Here is a 14,352-nt window from a genome sequence, read left to right on the forward strand (position 1 = left end):
TGGTAAATAAAAGATTTGACTCTCCCGCGTCTCAAGTTGCCCCACCCCAAAAAATTTGACCGTTGGCATTTATTTCTTACTCTCCTCGTGGTTTGCGTGCGTGCTTCCTTTCGCTCCTCATTTTTTTGAGTGTTTCGTAAATTTTTGAAATTTTGAAAGGTTAGAAATTTGTTTTTTTGTAAAAAGAGTCATTAGGTATCCTTTTTATTTGAGGTTTAAGGTTTGTAAAGTTATTTTATTGTTGATTTACTCAAATTTGATGGTTTTTGGTTGGATTTTTTTTTTGGTTTCGTTTTATTTTATAATTGGGGTGAAATTTAATTAGTTTTTTATTGAGGTATGGGTTTGATAAGGGGTTAAGAATGATATCTTTTGTCATTAATACTTGGTTCCATTATAATTGTAATTTTTACTCTGAGTGGTTTGATTTTGATTCAAGTTTTGACATTTTTGATAGAATTTTTATAAATTTGATTTGGTGGCTGTGTGAGAGCAGTGGTCGCGGAAGCTGTGGGGACATTAACATTGTAGGATAGGGGAGGGAAGGGTTTGTATAACATGGGGACATCGAATAACCGGGGGAACATTGTCCCCACGCCTCCGCGACCACTGTGTGAAAGTACAATTATCTAATCTGACTTTTCTTTACTCCTCTAGCCAAATCGTTTCAGTATCTTTGTGGGTGTCAACAATGGATTCTTCTCCTGAACAGCAAGGTCAGCAACCGCAACCCAGCACGTCTTCTGGAATCCGCGAGGAATCTGCTATTAACGCCTGGAATGCGGTATGTTGCTAATTTTTACTTGATTTTTTGGTAAGATACTTATCAAGGCTAATAAAAAATTGTACTGATTCTCTTTAGGCGTGCACTAATCGCCTCCAAACTTTGGCGGAATCAATTGATCCGACCGAGCTGATCGCATCCCACACGAACGTTGGAGTCTATCAGGCTCTTTTGAACAAAATGCATTTGACCAAGGATGCTGAATCCGTCGCTGCTGCAGCAAAATTGCTCGGACCGATGTTGCCGAAACAGGAGGGCGAAGAAGCCGAAAAACCAGAAGGGGCAGGTGGTGAGAGAATAATTATGCAAAATTATGACAATTTTAAGCATTAAGCTGATTTTTTGCCTGGTGCAGACGACGAGCCTGACATTGACGAAGACGTGGTTGGCGACCATGGCGCGGACGGGGACGAGGCTGAGGCGGGAAATGAGCGGCAGAAGACAGGCGCGGCAAGTCGCCACTCGGAGAACAAAAAGGAATATTTGAAAGTCATCGAAACCACGGTGAGCCGTTTGATGAACGAACGGGACGAATTGGATGATATCATTAAGAAAATGATGGAAGCAGAGAAAAAAGTGGTACGTGAATAATAAATGATCAATTTTTGCGTAACGTCAAAATCAGCACATTTTTAGTCATATTTCTCAGCTCTGGGAATTTGTTTTAAAATTCTGGACGATGCATTTGTAGAGCAAGTCTTTGTTAATTTTTAACAAATAAACACTCCAGACTTTGACACTTTTTGGAGAAGTTCTCATGTTTAACAAACCTTCAGAAAAATTGGGACAGCTCGAAACTGGCTTAAAAACTCGTCGCCATTCTATTAATCAACTCATTGACTACAAGTTTGTCGTCCAGAATTTTAAAATAAATTCCCACAGCGGAGAAATGATTAAAAATGTGCCGATTTTGGTGTTGAATCATCGAGTCCTACATTAATTCACTGGTAATATGATTAAAGTTGTACAAAAATTCATGTCATTTACAGACCCAAGAGTCCGACATGTACATGGAAATGATCAAGTACGTGGATAGTATCGCATGTGACGACATGAGTCCACGGGAGTGGGAGGAGTTCTTTGAGAAGCACTTTGTCCAGGGTGTTTTCAAGGTGGGGGATTACCGCTATCCAGTTTCTGATCAATTGTACCTGGAAGAAGCACCAGGTGAGGAAGAGGAAGCACCCAAGGCGGCAAAAACGGGCGATCAAGCAACCCAGCCATCGCCATCAGTTGACGACGAAGGGAAGGAGAACTTGATCGGCGATTTAACCCTGGATTAATTGACGGACGACCAGTTCTTTAAGACTGATGTATTAATTTAAACTTTTAGGGGTGCTCTTTTAGTACATCTTTACATCGAATTTTTTCTATTGTCAATTTTTTTATGAAAAAAATAGTGAAATAAATCACAAAATTTTTCAACTATTAAACTGAAACGTGTAAGTTTTGAAATTTATTTTTGCCCGTAGAATTAATTACAAATTTAAATGCATGTTGATATATATTTAGATTTGTAGTTCGTAAATAATCAATATAAAAATAAGCGGAGAAAGTAGTCGACTTTCAACGAATTGGGAACCAGTAGGTCAAATAATCCTTGTACTGGACACGTTTCTCCCGTGGGAAATCTTTCGGATGGAGTCTGAATTTAATTGATAGATTTTAAATTTAAGGAAGGTTACGGTGTCAATAACAATGGAGGTCTGCCAGCGTATGCTCTCAGATTTTGAGAAAACTAGTGTCAATCGATGACAAATTTAATTAAGATGAAATTTACGAAAGACACGACCTCCCAATGGGCACGTTTGGCCGAGATATTTGCATCCGAAGAGGAGAAAACGCGCCGTAAAGTCGACAAATTTTACACTTTCCACATTTATTGCGCGTTTTCTCCTCTTTTGATGCAAAATTTGCATTGCAAATATCTCTGCCAAACGTGTCCATTGGAAGATCGTGTCTTTCGCAAATTTCATCCTAATTAAATTTGTGATCGATTGACTTATCGGCTCAAAATCGGATAACATACGCTGGGAGACCTCCATTGTTACTAAATATTTCATAGCATTTATTAATTTACATGATTACCTGCAATAATGCAGCATATGAGCATCCCTCTCGGCCGTATAGTCTCTGAGGTAATCCCTACATTTCAGGCCACCAACCCAGCCAACAACTGCGACCAAGGGCATCTTCCAAATCGACCCTTTCGCCCGAATGGGAACATTGGATAACCCTAAATTACGACAATTTTTGCAATCACAATACTCAGTTAATTATCATCTTAATTAATGGCCAGTGGTCGCGAAAGCGTGAGGACAAAGGGACAATGTCCCCTCTGTTATTCGATGTCCGCATCATCTGCCCATGTTATACAAACCCGTCCCTCCCCTATCCCATAATGTCAATGTCCCCACATGTCCCCACACCTTCCGCGGCCAATGGTCACATTAAAAAATATCCTCACATCTGGTAAGCACCATGTTTCCTATTCCCAAAGTGACAAAGCTCGACGGCATCCAATATTTTCCTATCAACGTTTGCCATTTCTGGTCAGGGTCACCCGCAAACAGGTAGCAGTCCGTATGGATGAAAAGTCCGTCTTCCTCGTCCTTTTTCCTGTTCAAAGAAGTAAACAATTAATTATTTATTAATTAAATTAATTATATTTAGAATTAGGGAACGTTCATAAAATAATATAATGTTCATCGAAGGGGGAGGGAAAGACGGGTCGGTCTGTTGGACAACTTGCGCCATATGTTAAAAAATGGGGTGTGGGGGGAACGAGGGGGGAAAATCTGCAATTTCTCCTTAAGTATTTTATGAACGTCAACTAATAGTTCGTTTTAAATATGACAGATAAGTGATCTTATCAACTTTTTTACTTCAGCGCTACGCCATACGGCGACAACATGGTGGACGCAAGGGCAGCATCGCGAAGGGAGGAGTCGGCCGGTTTATCGCTCAGGGGGACGCATGGGGCACACTTTGGTGGGGCCATATTTGAAATCTACCTATGTCATTTCAAATTCGAATTTAAATAAAGTATCTTTTTCTTCAAAATATTTAATTAAATAATCAATGATTGATAATCATTGCATATTTTGTTACTTACCTTGATCTTCAGCTTTTTCTAACAATTAGTAGTATGAATTATTAATTTCAAAAACTTTCAAAATTTTATGCCCACAAAATAAAACTTTAAAGTTTTTCCACAGCTTGAAGTTGAAAGAAAATGAAAATTTTCTTCATCTGTTGCATTGCACAACGATTGCATGACTTTTGGTATCTTGGGAATTCTACGTCTTTCTTCCTTTTAGCATAACGATATGTACAAAATCCAAAATTTTGCATTTTTTCCAGAAAATTAAAATTTTGCAAAAATTGAATAAAAAAAAACATGTAACACGTACTTTTTTATGTTTAGTGTGAACGATTTGCATAATTTTTGCAGTGAAAATTCCACGCAAAAAATAAAATCATTTTTTTTTATCTATTTCTATTTCTTTATTCAATCGATAAACATTATGAGATCATAAAATTGTTTGGATGAGTAGTTAGTATAGTATACACAATTTTAATTAATATTCAAATTAGTTGCAAACTGGTCTTGATTAAAATTATGAATACTCAGATTTACTATAAATATGTATTACCCATAAATATTTAGCGGAAAGGTGGTTGTGCCCTATTTTTTATTATCGCTTAATTACCTAACTAATCATAAATATTAATAATAGCGAATTAATAATTAAATTAAAACTACTAAAAAATAGAGCACAACCTCCTCTTGTCAAAATTGATGATTAATTAATTGTCGCACTAAATTATTTAATTGATTATGTAGATAGCAAACTTTAATTAAGATTGTACATAAACAACGGGACAAGAAATTATCACTGCTGAGCTATTACATTACGCACTTATCGGTCGCTATTTTTAAAGAGTACTTATCTTCCATACAATAATAAACTGATTGATTATCAAGAATTGATTATAGTCAAGTCGTCCAGTGGTTTGGTTGTTTGTTCGTATTATAATTCTTAATATGCAAATTATGTGTCCAGCCCGTATGGAATATTGGACCAGGGATACCTCCAGTACCGCACGCGTGTTGAGCCGTTCCACAAAACGAAGCCGAGCAAAAGACCGATCGCCAGACCTAGCACGGCCATCGCCAAACCTGAAATTGGGAAATATACACGATTACAATTACAAAATTGTATCGGTTAATAGCTGCGTTTATACTGCATGATTTTCAATATAATTTTCCTATTCAGCAAATATATGTGTAATGAGATAAGAACATTATCGTGAAATTTTGAGGTATATGCGCAGCTAATACGTGTCTTGCGGAAGATAAAAGTGGAATTTTTTGTTTACCAAGACCAGCGACTGCACCTGTTTACGTATGCAAAAATTAAATAGTTGATCATTTTCAAGTTAAATTATTCATGAGTGTTAATTATTTATGTATGTATTTCCTCGTACCGGAAGTGTACGACGCTTTAATGACGGAGAGCGACTTTGTGTTGGAGTTTCGCATGAAGATCGGATGGAGTGCGCGTGGGATGGAGATGAGTGATCCACGCTGGATTCCGACCAACTACGGAATTCATACAATTTTTGAAATGGGTAATAATCAGTGTTTCAGGAATGTGTACTGTGTATTAATTCAGTGTATTAAAGAGGTTTCTTGCAGATAAAATATTCTGACGTGCAAGCTATGTAAATACCTTGCATTTCTTGCTTTACATTTTGCACTGCAAAGCAAACCCGCAAGAAATGAAACACTAGGTGAAAGTGACCACTGTTGACCCCATGTTTCGGGTTCACGAAAAACCACTTGCAAGAAAAGGGGGAGAAAGTGGTTTCTTGTGCAGGTAAATATTTTGACCTGCAGATGGACTGACATGACAATTACATAAGCTTTGGTTCGAGCTCAAAATGAAGGGAGTGAGAAATCCTTTTATTCACATTCACTCATCTGAAATGACTGAATCTTTCACTCATTTTCATTCAAATCAGAGGAAATTCATTTTCATTCACTATCATAATCAGTCACATGAATGAAAGTGAACAGGTATGCCCATGTGCAGTACTTCAGGTGCAGGAAACCACTTGCAAGAAATAAGGGGGAGAAAGTGGTTTCTTGCAGGGGAATATTTTGACCTGCAAGAAATGCGCGGCACAAGAAACTATGCGCTTATTTCCTAGAGCGCGTGGCTGGATGACGCTTTTATTTCTTGCACCTCACATTGCTTGCTTTGCAGTGCAAGAAATGTATCACAAGAAACGTTTCTTGAAGTTTTTAGAAGAAATTGAAAATCAGAAATTTTTATTTACTTACCATGTGCTCGTTCGTGGCCAAGTCGACCCTGAGAGTGACATCGTGGCGTTGGATGACATCTCTCAAAATTCGGTACGCGTCCGCCAACGGGAACACGATCGTGGAGTGGGTGGAAGAAGAAGAATTATTATTTTTCGAGAGCTCTTGGAAATTCACGATTTGTCGCAAGGAAAACCAAAATGCCGTCGTGCCACCGGGCCATTCGGTCAACTAAGCAATTAATTAATTTAAAAAATAACGGATAATTATTTAAATCTTGGTAAAAATCATGACAAAAATTTGTAAAATTTGCAATTTCTCACAGCCAAATCTGTCACTCGGAGCAGAGAAATTCCTGCCAGACCGGCAACTGCACGCCGAATTGATTCCAAAACGGTGAACTCACGGCCCAATTTTAGTTTGGCGTATGGAGCTGAGAAACAAATTTGGAATATTTAACCTTGAAATTTTTGCAAATTGCGAATTTCATGGAGCTCACCATCAAGAACGATTCGCAAAAGGAGTGGGGTGGGGTCGAGACATGCTGAAATAAAAAAAATATGAGGAGGGATTTTTTAGGAAATAGAAATTATGAAAGTGGAATTTCCAGTTTTTTGACAACTTGCACGAAATTACTGCAAGAAAGTGTTTTTTTGCAGGTATTTTGACCTGCAAGGCGTAAGAAACTAAATCCTGCCCCTATAAATACATCATACGACGCGTGGCTAGATGGCGCTTATTTCTCCCAGTTTCTTGCACTTCCCATTTCTTGCAAAAAATTTAGCAAATCCGCAAAAAAAACACTTTCTCACCTGTGACATCGGGATGTCCTTGAGTTTTCGCAAACGGGTTAAAAATGTGGCTATTGTCCTCATAAATGTTCGAAATGGCGACGATATCCGGTGTAGTCTTTCGTGAAAAGGTGGCCACCGAGATCGGAAGGGTGGAATCATTAGCAAATCCAAATTCTGACACGAACTCGCCCAAGCTTTCGTGAAGCCAGATATCACATCTAAAAGAAAAAAATAATTAATTAAATAACTCTTAATTTACAAAAATCCGAGAAAATACAACACAACTAATTAATTAGTTAATTAATTAATCAACTCTTAATTTCGAAGATTCTTGTAAAAAACCAAGCCAATTTTCTACCCGGCCCGGAAACAAATAAATTAAGTCTGGCACAAATTCCATCTCATTTCCGGAGTGGAATAAGTCAGGAATGTGGAAAAAGCCAGAGAAAAGCAGGATGAAGGGTGAAAGTGGAGAAAGTTCGAGTCTCTCGCCCACTTTAATTTTATGGTCATGATGATCACATCTTTTAAATAAAGTGGACGGGTAACGTTACGTAACGATTAACTATTTCATTCTGTCTTTGGTATGAGTCCACTTTCACCTTGCTTATCTTATCTTTTCTTATCTTTCCCACATACCCAACTCTAGAAAATTTTCTTACAGACAACATTTGCATTTATTCATCCAAAGAGAGAGAAAGAGAAAGACAAAACAAAACCAAGCGTGTGTGGTTTAGCTTGGAGAAAGTGGAGAAAATCGTTTCTTTCTTTGTGCTTTCTCGCAGACAAAATAAAATTACACCGCATTTTCACATTAGATGCGAACGCGTCTTATTTCTCTGTCTGTGTTTTGGTGGACTGGATTTTTGGTGGAGTGGAGAAAGTATACGGCGAGAGAGAGAAGGAGGCAATAAATTAACCGGAATTGAATCCAGCTTTCTCTCTTTTAAGGCAACGAACCATGCGGTACGCGTGAGACAGGCAGTGGCCGCGGAAGAAGCTGTGGGGACATCGGGGGACATTAACATAACAGAATAGGGGTTTACATATGATGGGGGCATCTAAACCCACGCTTCCGCCGCCACTGCATGTTATACGCGAGTAATCAGTGGCCGCGGAAGCTGTGGGGACATTAACATTGTAGGTTGAGGGAGGGGTTTATATAACATGGGGAGATGATGCGGACATCGAACAACCGTGGGGACATTGCCCCTCTGTCCCCACCCACGCTTCCGCGGCCACTGTTTACAAGGATCGAGAAAGTAGTAAAGTGATTTGACTTTTACACTTACTGAAGATTCCGTATTGATCGCTGCGAAGGGGGAAAGGAAAAATAATCCCGAGATCGCGTATACGTTCAATTATTCGGCAGAGTTGACATCCGGGTAGATAGAAAAGTCAGACCGAATTTTCGTCCACGTGTCGAATGGATGGATGGATGAGCGGAACGTGATTTGAGTTAAGGTTAAGAAATGTGAGAAGAGAAAGTTGTAGATTATGGAAATCTTTATATTCTTTTTTTGTGCGTATCGTGTCTCACCTTGCCCCAATAGTTGACAAAGCTTGGGTCAAAGTTCAGCAGGAGGGTGGCGTGCTCCAACATGAAGCGTTTCAGATTGTGTGAGGTCAACTCGAAGTCCGTACTGATGGGTTCCACGATGCAGTCGGTGGCTTCTTTCCCGTTCGAGATGCGAAATTCGAGACCTTTTGGTAAAAAAAATGGGGTCGGGTCAACAAATAAAATATTTAGATGTGGGTTTATTATATTTAAAATTAAATGGATTATCAGAGTATGTAGGTCGGCTGCTTTATGTGAGTGATTGGTTTGTCCGTCCGTCTGTCTGTCCGTCAGTGGGCAAAACATGTCTACAAAGCCTCAAAAACAGTTTTCGTCATGGTACATCTAATTTTTAGTTCGCGGTCGAGGTCAAACCCTGCAGTCAAGGTCAAGGTGACCCTAATAATGTGAGGTCAAAGGTCAAAGTGGACCTTGGCTTTCATATGCGGTGCTATTTTAAAGGAAATTTCACCACGAATTCTACCCCATCAATACTTTTGACCTTCGACCACGCATGATTACCGTGAGGATGAGGTTAAAATTTCAAAAAATACACAATTTTGTAATTTAATCTTTAAAGAAATTTTAACCGCTTTTCCGCTACTTTTCTATGTTTGGTTAACACGATTTTATTCCGTTGTTCTGCATATTCCCGTTTTTTCGCCAAGAAAGGATGAAAAATATGGGGGACGATTTGACTTCACGAGCAGATGGTGCGGAATGGAGGACAGCAATATTTACATACATCCGCGAAAATAAATTCTACCACGGGGAAAATTTACTTATGAATTATGCATCGTTTCATTTGTCTTTGTGTTGTGTTGTGTATACTGAAAAACAATGCAGAGTGGAGAGGATGCCAAGCAAGCGTCGGGTGGCAAAGAAGGATGCCAATAAATTCAAGTCCATCTTTTCCCCATAAAGAAAGAGAAAGTTTTCCACGATTTTGGGTGAAAAATAGGACTTTCTGAATAATTATTGCCGACAAAATCGGTATTCAAATGCTGGCACGTCGGTACACGCTTTAGCAGAAGTAAAAACGCCACGTGGATGATTTATAATACGCTATTTTTTGCCCGGGTGTCAATAATTGAGGGATGAAAATCTTAATTATTGATATGAATTTGTAGAAAAAAACTGGTAAAAATAGGACGAGATGCCAAATTATGACTTATCAGTTGTGGAAATTCGGATGCATGCACGTGCTTTACATACACTTTGACACAAGAAAAAGCCACGTGGATGATTTATGGTACGCTATTTTTGCCCGGATGTCAATAATTTAGAGATGAAAATTGTAATTATTGGATAAATTTTATGGGAACAAACCTGATCTGAAATCTCGCACGATTTTCGAGTAGAACCACTCGTACCGTTTTCCCACCGTGTTTGGCATGTCGACCTTGTGCACCACAATTTTCTCGGCGCGATCCACATGAAGGTTCCAAACTTGGCGTTTCTGTTCCTGAAATTATGGATAAGGAGGAAAAGTTTGTGAAATTGAAAAACATGACTTAAAAAAATACTACTTTCATAATAAATATATTTATGTACCTTCATGTAAATGGTTTCAACCGCCACGGTGAAAATGTCCGGGATGATGGGTGCCTTCGGGGGAAAGCTGTCTACCTGAAAAAAAGTTCATAAAAAATTCATTTCCGTGAATTGCAAGTAACCACTTGCAAAAAAATAACTGTAAAACTTGGTTTCTTGTAGGTATTTATTTTGGCCTGCAAAAGAAACGCAAAAAACCTCCGTGTCGCAGCTACACTTCGTACAGCGCGTGGCAATGTGTCGCATATTTTTTGCACTTTTTGCACTTTTTTGCAAGTACAGAAAATGTAGTAAACCAGCAAGAAATGAAACACTGCTCACAAATAATCCCTCCCCAACTTATCAAACAGGACAACTTTTTAAGCCTTATTCAAGTAAACTTGCAGTGAAATTCAAAAAGTTTTAGAAAAAATACTAACTTTTACATAAAAAATGTATAATACACATTTCCTATTCACGAAATTCTGAATTACTAATGGTCAAAAAAACCCATCTAGTTATAAAGTTTTATCTAATTTTTTTCACAAAATTTGTATTTCGACGTTGAACTGATTCAAATTTTTGAAAAGAGTTTGGTTTATATTTTACTATTCTGAGGATTTTTTTTTCAAAAATTCAGACACATTTTTGTACATGCGTATTTCCAAGATGTATGAACATGCAACTTACAGGATAAACATCCGGAGAAAGTAGTCCAGGCCGTCGCGCATCCCCCTCAACAAGAAGAAGACGGCTATCGCCGCCGTCGCCAAGGTCAACGCTAGCTTCCCCGCCGATCTGACCACTGCAAAGTATAACAAAAACTTATAAATCCCCCTTCATTTACTCCCCCAGTGGCCGCGGAAGCGTGGGTGGGGGACAGAGGAACAATGTCCCCACGGGTATTATCATCTGCCCATGCTATACAAACCTCTTCCCCCCTTATCCTACAATGTTAATAGCCCCATATGTCCCCACGGCTTCCGCGGCCACTGTGTGTACATGTTCCGTAGTGATAATAATGCCAAAAGGACAGTGACCGCGGAAGCGTGTGGACAGAGGGGCAATGTCCCCAAGGTTGTTCGATGTCCCCATCATCTGCCCAATGTCCCCAGACGTCCCATGGCTTCCGCGGCCACTGGTTTCAGAACTTGTACCTCGACCCATGTTTTACCCAGTGGCCGCGGAAGCATGTGGACAAATGTTCCCACCGTTATTCGATGTCCGCATCATCTTCCCATCTTATATAAACCTCTCCCTCCCTCCATCCTACAATGTTAACGTCCCCCGATGTCCCCACAACTTCCGCGGCCACTACCCCCACCCCTTAAAATTGTTCACCCACCTGGCGTCATCGGCGTTGCCAACGCTATGGCCAGGATCACCACGGATATCAACACCGTCACCACTCCGGCCACGATCAGAATCATCGCGCACTTTGTCGTCGACGAGGAGCGGATTGAAACCTCCGACGCCAACGCCACCCGCCAAGTCGCGCAGCTTCACGTTCAACTCTGGACCTGGATTGTGCACCCCGGAGTCCAACCCACTAACTATGTTGCAAAATACACTGAAAAATACGCTAAAAATGGGGGACGATGTCTTCATTTCTGGAAATTTTGTGTGCAAAAAGTGCGGTGCAAAAAAATTGGGGAAAAGTGGAAATTTCGAATTTATTCCAGTATAATTGGAGATTAGAGATTTGCGAATTGAATTTTTTCGCAAAAATTTCTGCAAAAATTTTTTTCCGTGCGAAAATTCCGGTGCGTAAAAAAAATCGGGGCAAAAGTGAAATTAATTGGAGGCTGGATTAGATTAGAGATTTGCCAAGTGAGACAGGAAATTGCGTTTTAAGAGGGCCACACACGGAACGATTAGTGTTTTAAGAAAGTGGCGAAAGAAAGGTGAGCTGGAAACACGATGGGAGAGGAGTCGGACTGATTTTGGTAGTTGTCAGGTAAGCAGTAGCGAAGAGAGAAAGACTGCTTTCTTTCTTCATGGTAGCGGTGGAGATACCCGATACCCGACTTCGGGTGAAATTCGGAGACCTTACTTATTCGCTCGGGTAAATGTGTGCTAGAAGAGGGGGATACTAATACGGAGAAAGAGAGACAGATAGGGATGGATGTATAGGCTACCCGGGTATCAGTGGTAGTGAGTGGTGGGTGATGTAATTTCATGAAATGCAATCAAAACGGGGAGCTGAGAGGAACAAAACAGTGGCCGCGGAAGGGTGGGTACGGACAGAGGGACAATGTCCCCACGGTTGTTGGATGTCCGCATCGTCTCCCCATGTTATATAAACCCGTCCCTCCCCCTATCCTACAATGTTAATGTCCCCTGATGTCCCCACGGCTTCCGCGGCTGCTGAGTACACGAGTATAACATAGTTGAATGCAGTGGCCGCGGAAGCCTGGGTGGGGACAGAGGGACAATGTCCCCACGGTTGTTCGATGTCCGCATCATCTCCCCATGTTATGTAAACTCCTCCCTCCCCTATCCTGCAATGTTAATGTCCCCCGATGTCCCCACGGCTTCCGCGGCCACTGGAGAGGGAGGAAAGAAGAAGGGTACCAACCAAATGAGAACGGGAACGAGGAGGCTGTTGTTGGTTGGGTGGATTTTTTTTGTACGGAATTTATGTCCTCAACTTGTACATTTGTACATAGATATTTATGACTTTGGAGTGATGATGGGGTGACGAAAAGACGTCTGTCTGTCGGGAATTTGATAACGTCTCTTTAAATTTTGTCCTGATTTTGGGACAGATACTTTTGTAATTAATGGATAACAGGTACAAAGCTATGCATGTTTTATGTAAAACTTAGGATTAGTTTTTTTTTCTGTACAAGTCGAATTTAGCTGTAAGGCTTCAAAGTCGAAATATGTAAATGGTTTTTAAAAAGTGAATAACTTTCTATTTTTATTAGGTTCGTCTTTCCTCTTATCTTGTAAATACTTATCTGATTTTGCTGTCAGAATGACTATTTAAATAGTTTAATCCTATATAAGTTCATGTTATGTATATATTTGCATATTACTTACTACAAGTCTTGGGTATATGTCGGTAGTTTTATGACATTTTTTTTATAAATTGCCCTGATTTTGGAACAAATAAGGGTGAGTAAGTTAAGGCACTCACTGAGTGGATAACACCTTATCTTATAAATACTTATCTAATTTTGCTGGTAGAATGAGTATAAATATGACTAAAGTATGTACTTACTAATTATTTATGAATTTAGAGAAATTATGTAAAAAAAATTGGACGAAAGCAGACGACCAATGCTGGAGCTTTATTCGCCTCAAAATATAGTGCGAAAATGTGAAAAACATTGCTTTTATATATGATCGTAGTCTGGAAAAGTTTTCAAAATTTCTTGAAAAGTGTATGCAAATGTCTCAAACCTAGTTTTCTAAACGGATGGAATTGTAAAACTTCGAAGTCGAAAAAATAAAAATTTCGACAAATAAATAAATTGGAATCGTTGTTAGATGTTTTTAATCATGGATTGGAATTGAACCAAAACCGTTTTTGAAAAATTTTGATCGCTTCAAAGCTTAAATAAAAATTTTATGATTAAACCTGTCTAAATTAGATTAAGACTTATTGGAGTTCAAAATTTTGTGGAAATTATGTAAATTTAGTTAGTTTTTTCCAAACCATTTGAATTAAGCTGTAAGGCTTCGAAGTCGAAATACATTTTCTTACAGAAATTAATTAATTTTTTTAATTTTATTAGGTGCTTTACATATTTCCTTTCCTCCTATTCCGGACGAAATTTAAATATTTCACAATATTTTTTTGTGCATTTGGCATTTTTCATAAAATTTTGAAATAAGGAGTAAATATTTTAAATCCAAACCCTAATAACCTACAGTGCAGACTCCATATAGCCCGAGTCAGGGACAGAGTCCCTGACTCCGTGAGTCCTAGCTGTTTCTAAATTTTTCTCCGAATTTACCGACATAATATTACCATTTTGAACTTCTAAAGCTATATTTGCTATCAAGAAGTGCCGGATTAATGTTTTAAAAGTAATTTCTAAAAATCGGTATGGGGCACCCAATAGGGTCGCCCCAGCTAAGAATTTCACCAATTTCATGCCATATTCTTCCATTAAGACCCACTAGCAACCTCTCTACCTAATTTCAGCTTGTTATGACGATTTTGAAAAATCAGCGTCGGTCACCCCATAGGGTCCTTCAAGATGAAAATTTTTCCAACTTGAAGTCATTTTTATCTATTAGGAGCCATTAGCAACCTCTGTGCCAAATTTCAGCTTTCTACGACAACTTTGAAACTTTGGTGCATAAGACCCCACCCACTCCGATGACCCCCACTGGTCAACCA

The 14,352-nt window shown here is 39.2% G+C and overlaps 3 protein-coding genes across 6 annotated transcripts; 1 reads left to right on the top strand and 2 right to left on the bottom strand.

Annotated features, from left to right (window-relative positions):
- The first annotated feature begins 60 nt into the window (after window positions 1-60).
- On the top strand, window positions 61-2,217 carry LOC110849508. Of its 3 annotated transcripts, none has more exons than XM_022096918.2 (5): window positions 61-159; window positions 658-784; window positions 863-1,073; window positions 1,140-1,363; window positions 1,774-2,217. In XM_022096918.2, exons 2-5 carry the CDS (start codon window positions 692-694, stop codon window positions 2,065-2,067), a joined length of 822 nt encoding a protein of 273 aa, XP_021952610.1. In that variant the 5' UTR covers window positions 61-159; window positions 658-691; the 3' UTR covers window positions 2,068-2,217. The 3 variants fall into 3 exon arrangements, with proteins under 3 accessions (XP_021952610.1, XP_021952612.1, XP_021952611.1); XM_022096920.2 differs by having other exon boundaries at window positions 863-1,070; XM_022096919.2 differs by having other exon boundaries at window positions 82-220.
- Window positions 2,208-4,066, bottom strand: LOC110849510. Of its 2 annotated transcripts, none has more exons than XM_035850641.1 (5): window positions 3,900-4,066; window positions 3,670-3,794; window positions 3,252-3,403; window positions 2,873-3,020; window positions 2,208-2,429 (listed from the first exon to the last, which is right to left on the bottom strand). In XM_035850641.1, exons 2-5 carry the CDS (start codon window positions 3,783-3,785, stop codon window positions 2,351-2,353), a joined length of 495 nt encoding a protein of 164 aa, XP_035706534.1. In that variant the 5' UTR covers window positions 3,786-3,794; window positions 3,900-4,066; the 3' UTR covers window positions 2,208-2,350. The 2 variants fall into 2 exon arrangements, with proteins under 2 accessions (XP_035706534.1, XP_021952613.1); XM_022096921.2 differs by having other exon boundaries at window positions 3,670-3,798; window positions 3,900-4,065.
- Window positions 4,067-4,266: 200 nt separating this feature from the next.
- Window positions 4,267-11,965, bottom strand: LOC110848205. Its single transcript, XM_022095360.2, has 13 exons — window positions 11,344-11,965; window positions 10,689-10,803; window positions 10,020-10,094; window positions 9,795-9,930; window positions 8,448-8,611; window positions 8,200-8,219; window positions 6,926-7,125; window positions 6,613-6,657; window positions 6,437-6,546; window positions 6,135-6,344; window positions 5,276-5,390; window positions 5,168-5,185; window positions 4,267-4,967 (listed from the first exon to the last, which is right to left on the bottom strand). Exons 1-13 carry the CDS (start codon window positions 11,604-11,606, stop codon window positions 4,840-4,842), a joined length of 1,599 nt encoding a protein of 532 aa, XP_021951052.1. The 5' UTR covers window positions 11,607-11,965; the 3' UTR covers window positions 4,267-4,839.
- Between the last annotated feature and the right edge of the window lie 2,387 nt (window positions 11,966-14,352).

The sequence above is a fragment of the Folsomia candida genome, unplaced genomic scaffold (genome assembly GCF_002217175.1).
Source record: "Folsomia candida strain VU population unplaced genomic scaffold, ASM221717v1 Fcan01_Sc004, whole genome shotgun sequence".
Taxonomy (NCBI): domain Eukaryota; kingdom Metazoa; phylum Arthropoda; class Collembola; order Entomobryomorpha; family Isotomidae; genus Folsomia; species Folsomia candida.

Coding starts and splice junctions, on each gene's coding strand:
- LOC110848205 (XM_022095360.2), bottom strand. CDS start 11,606: ATGAAGACATCGTCCCCCATTTTTAGCGTATTTTTCAGTGTATTTTGC. Junction 8,220..8,447: donor TTGTCAACTATTGGGGCAAG/GTGAGACACGAT, acceptor CCCCCTTCGCAG/CGATCAATACGGAATCTTCA. Junction 6,658..6,925: donor AGGACATCCCGATGTCACAG/GTGAGAAAGTGT, acceptor TTTTTATTTCAG/CATGTCTCGACCCCACCCCA.
- LOC110849510 (XM_035850641.1), bottom strand. CDS start 3,785: ATGGCCCCACCAAAGTGTGCCCCATGCGTCCCCCTGAGCGATAAACCG. Junction 3,021..3,251: donor AAACATGGTGCTTACCAGAT/GTGAGGATATTT, acceptor GTCGTAATTTAG/GGTTATCCAATGTTCCCATT. Junction 2,430..2,872: donor CATATGCTGCATTATTGCAG/GTAATCATGTAA, acceptor AATTAAATTCAG/ACTCCATCCGAAAGATTTCC.
- LOC110849508 (XM_022096918.2), top strand. CDS start 692: ATGGATTCTTCTCCTGAACAGCAAGGTCAGCAACCGCAACCCAGCACG. Junction 785..862: donor CTATTAACGCCTGGAATGCG/GTATGTTGCTAA, acceptor GATTCTCTTTAG/GCGTGCACTAATCGCCTCCA. Junction 1,364..1,773: donor TGGAAGCAGAGAAAAAAGTG/GTACGTGAATAA, acceptor TGTCATTTACAG/ACCCAAGAGTCCGACATGTA.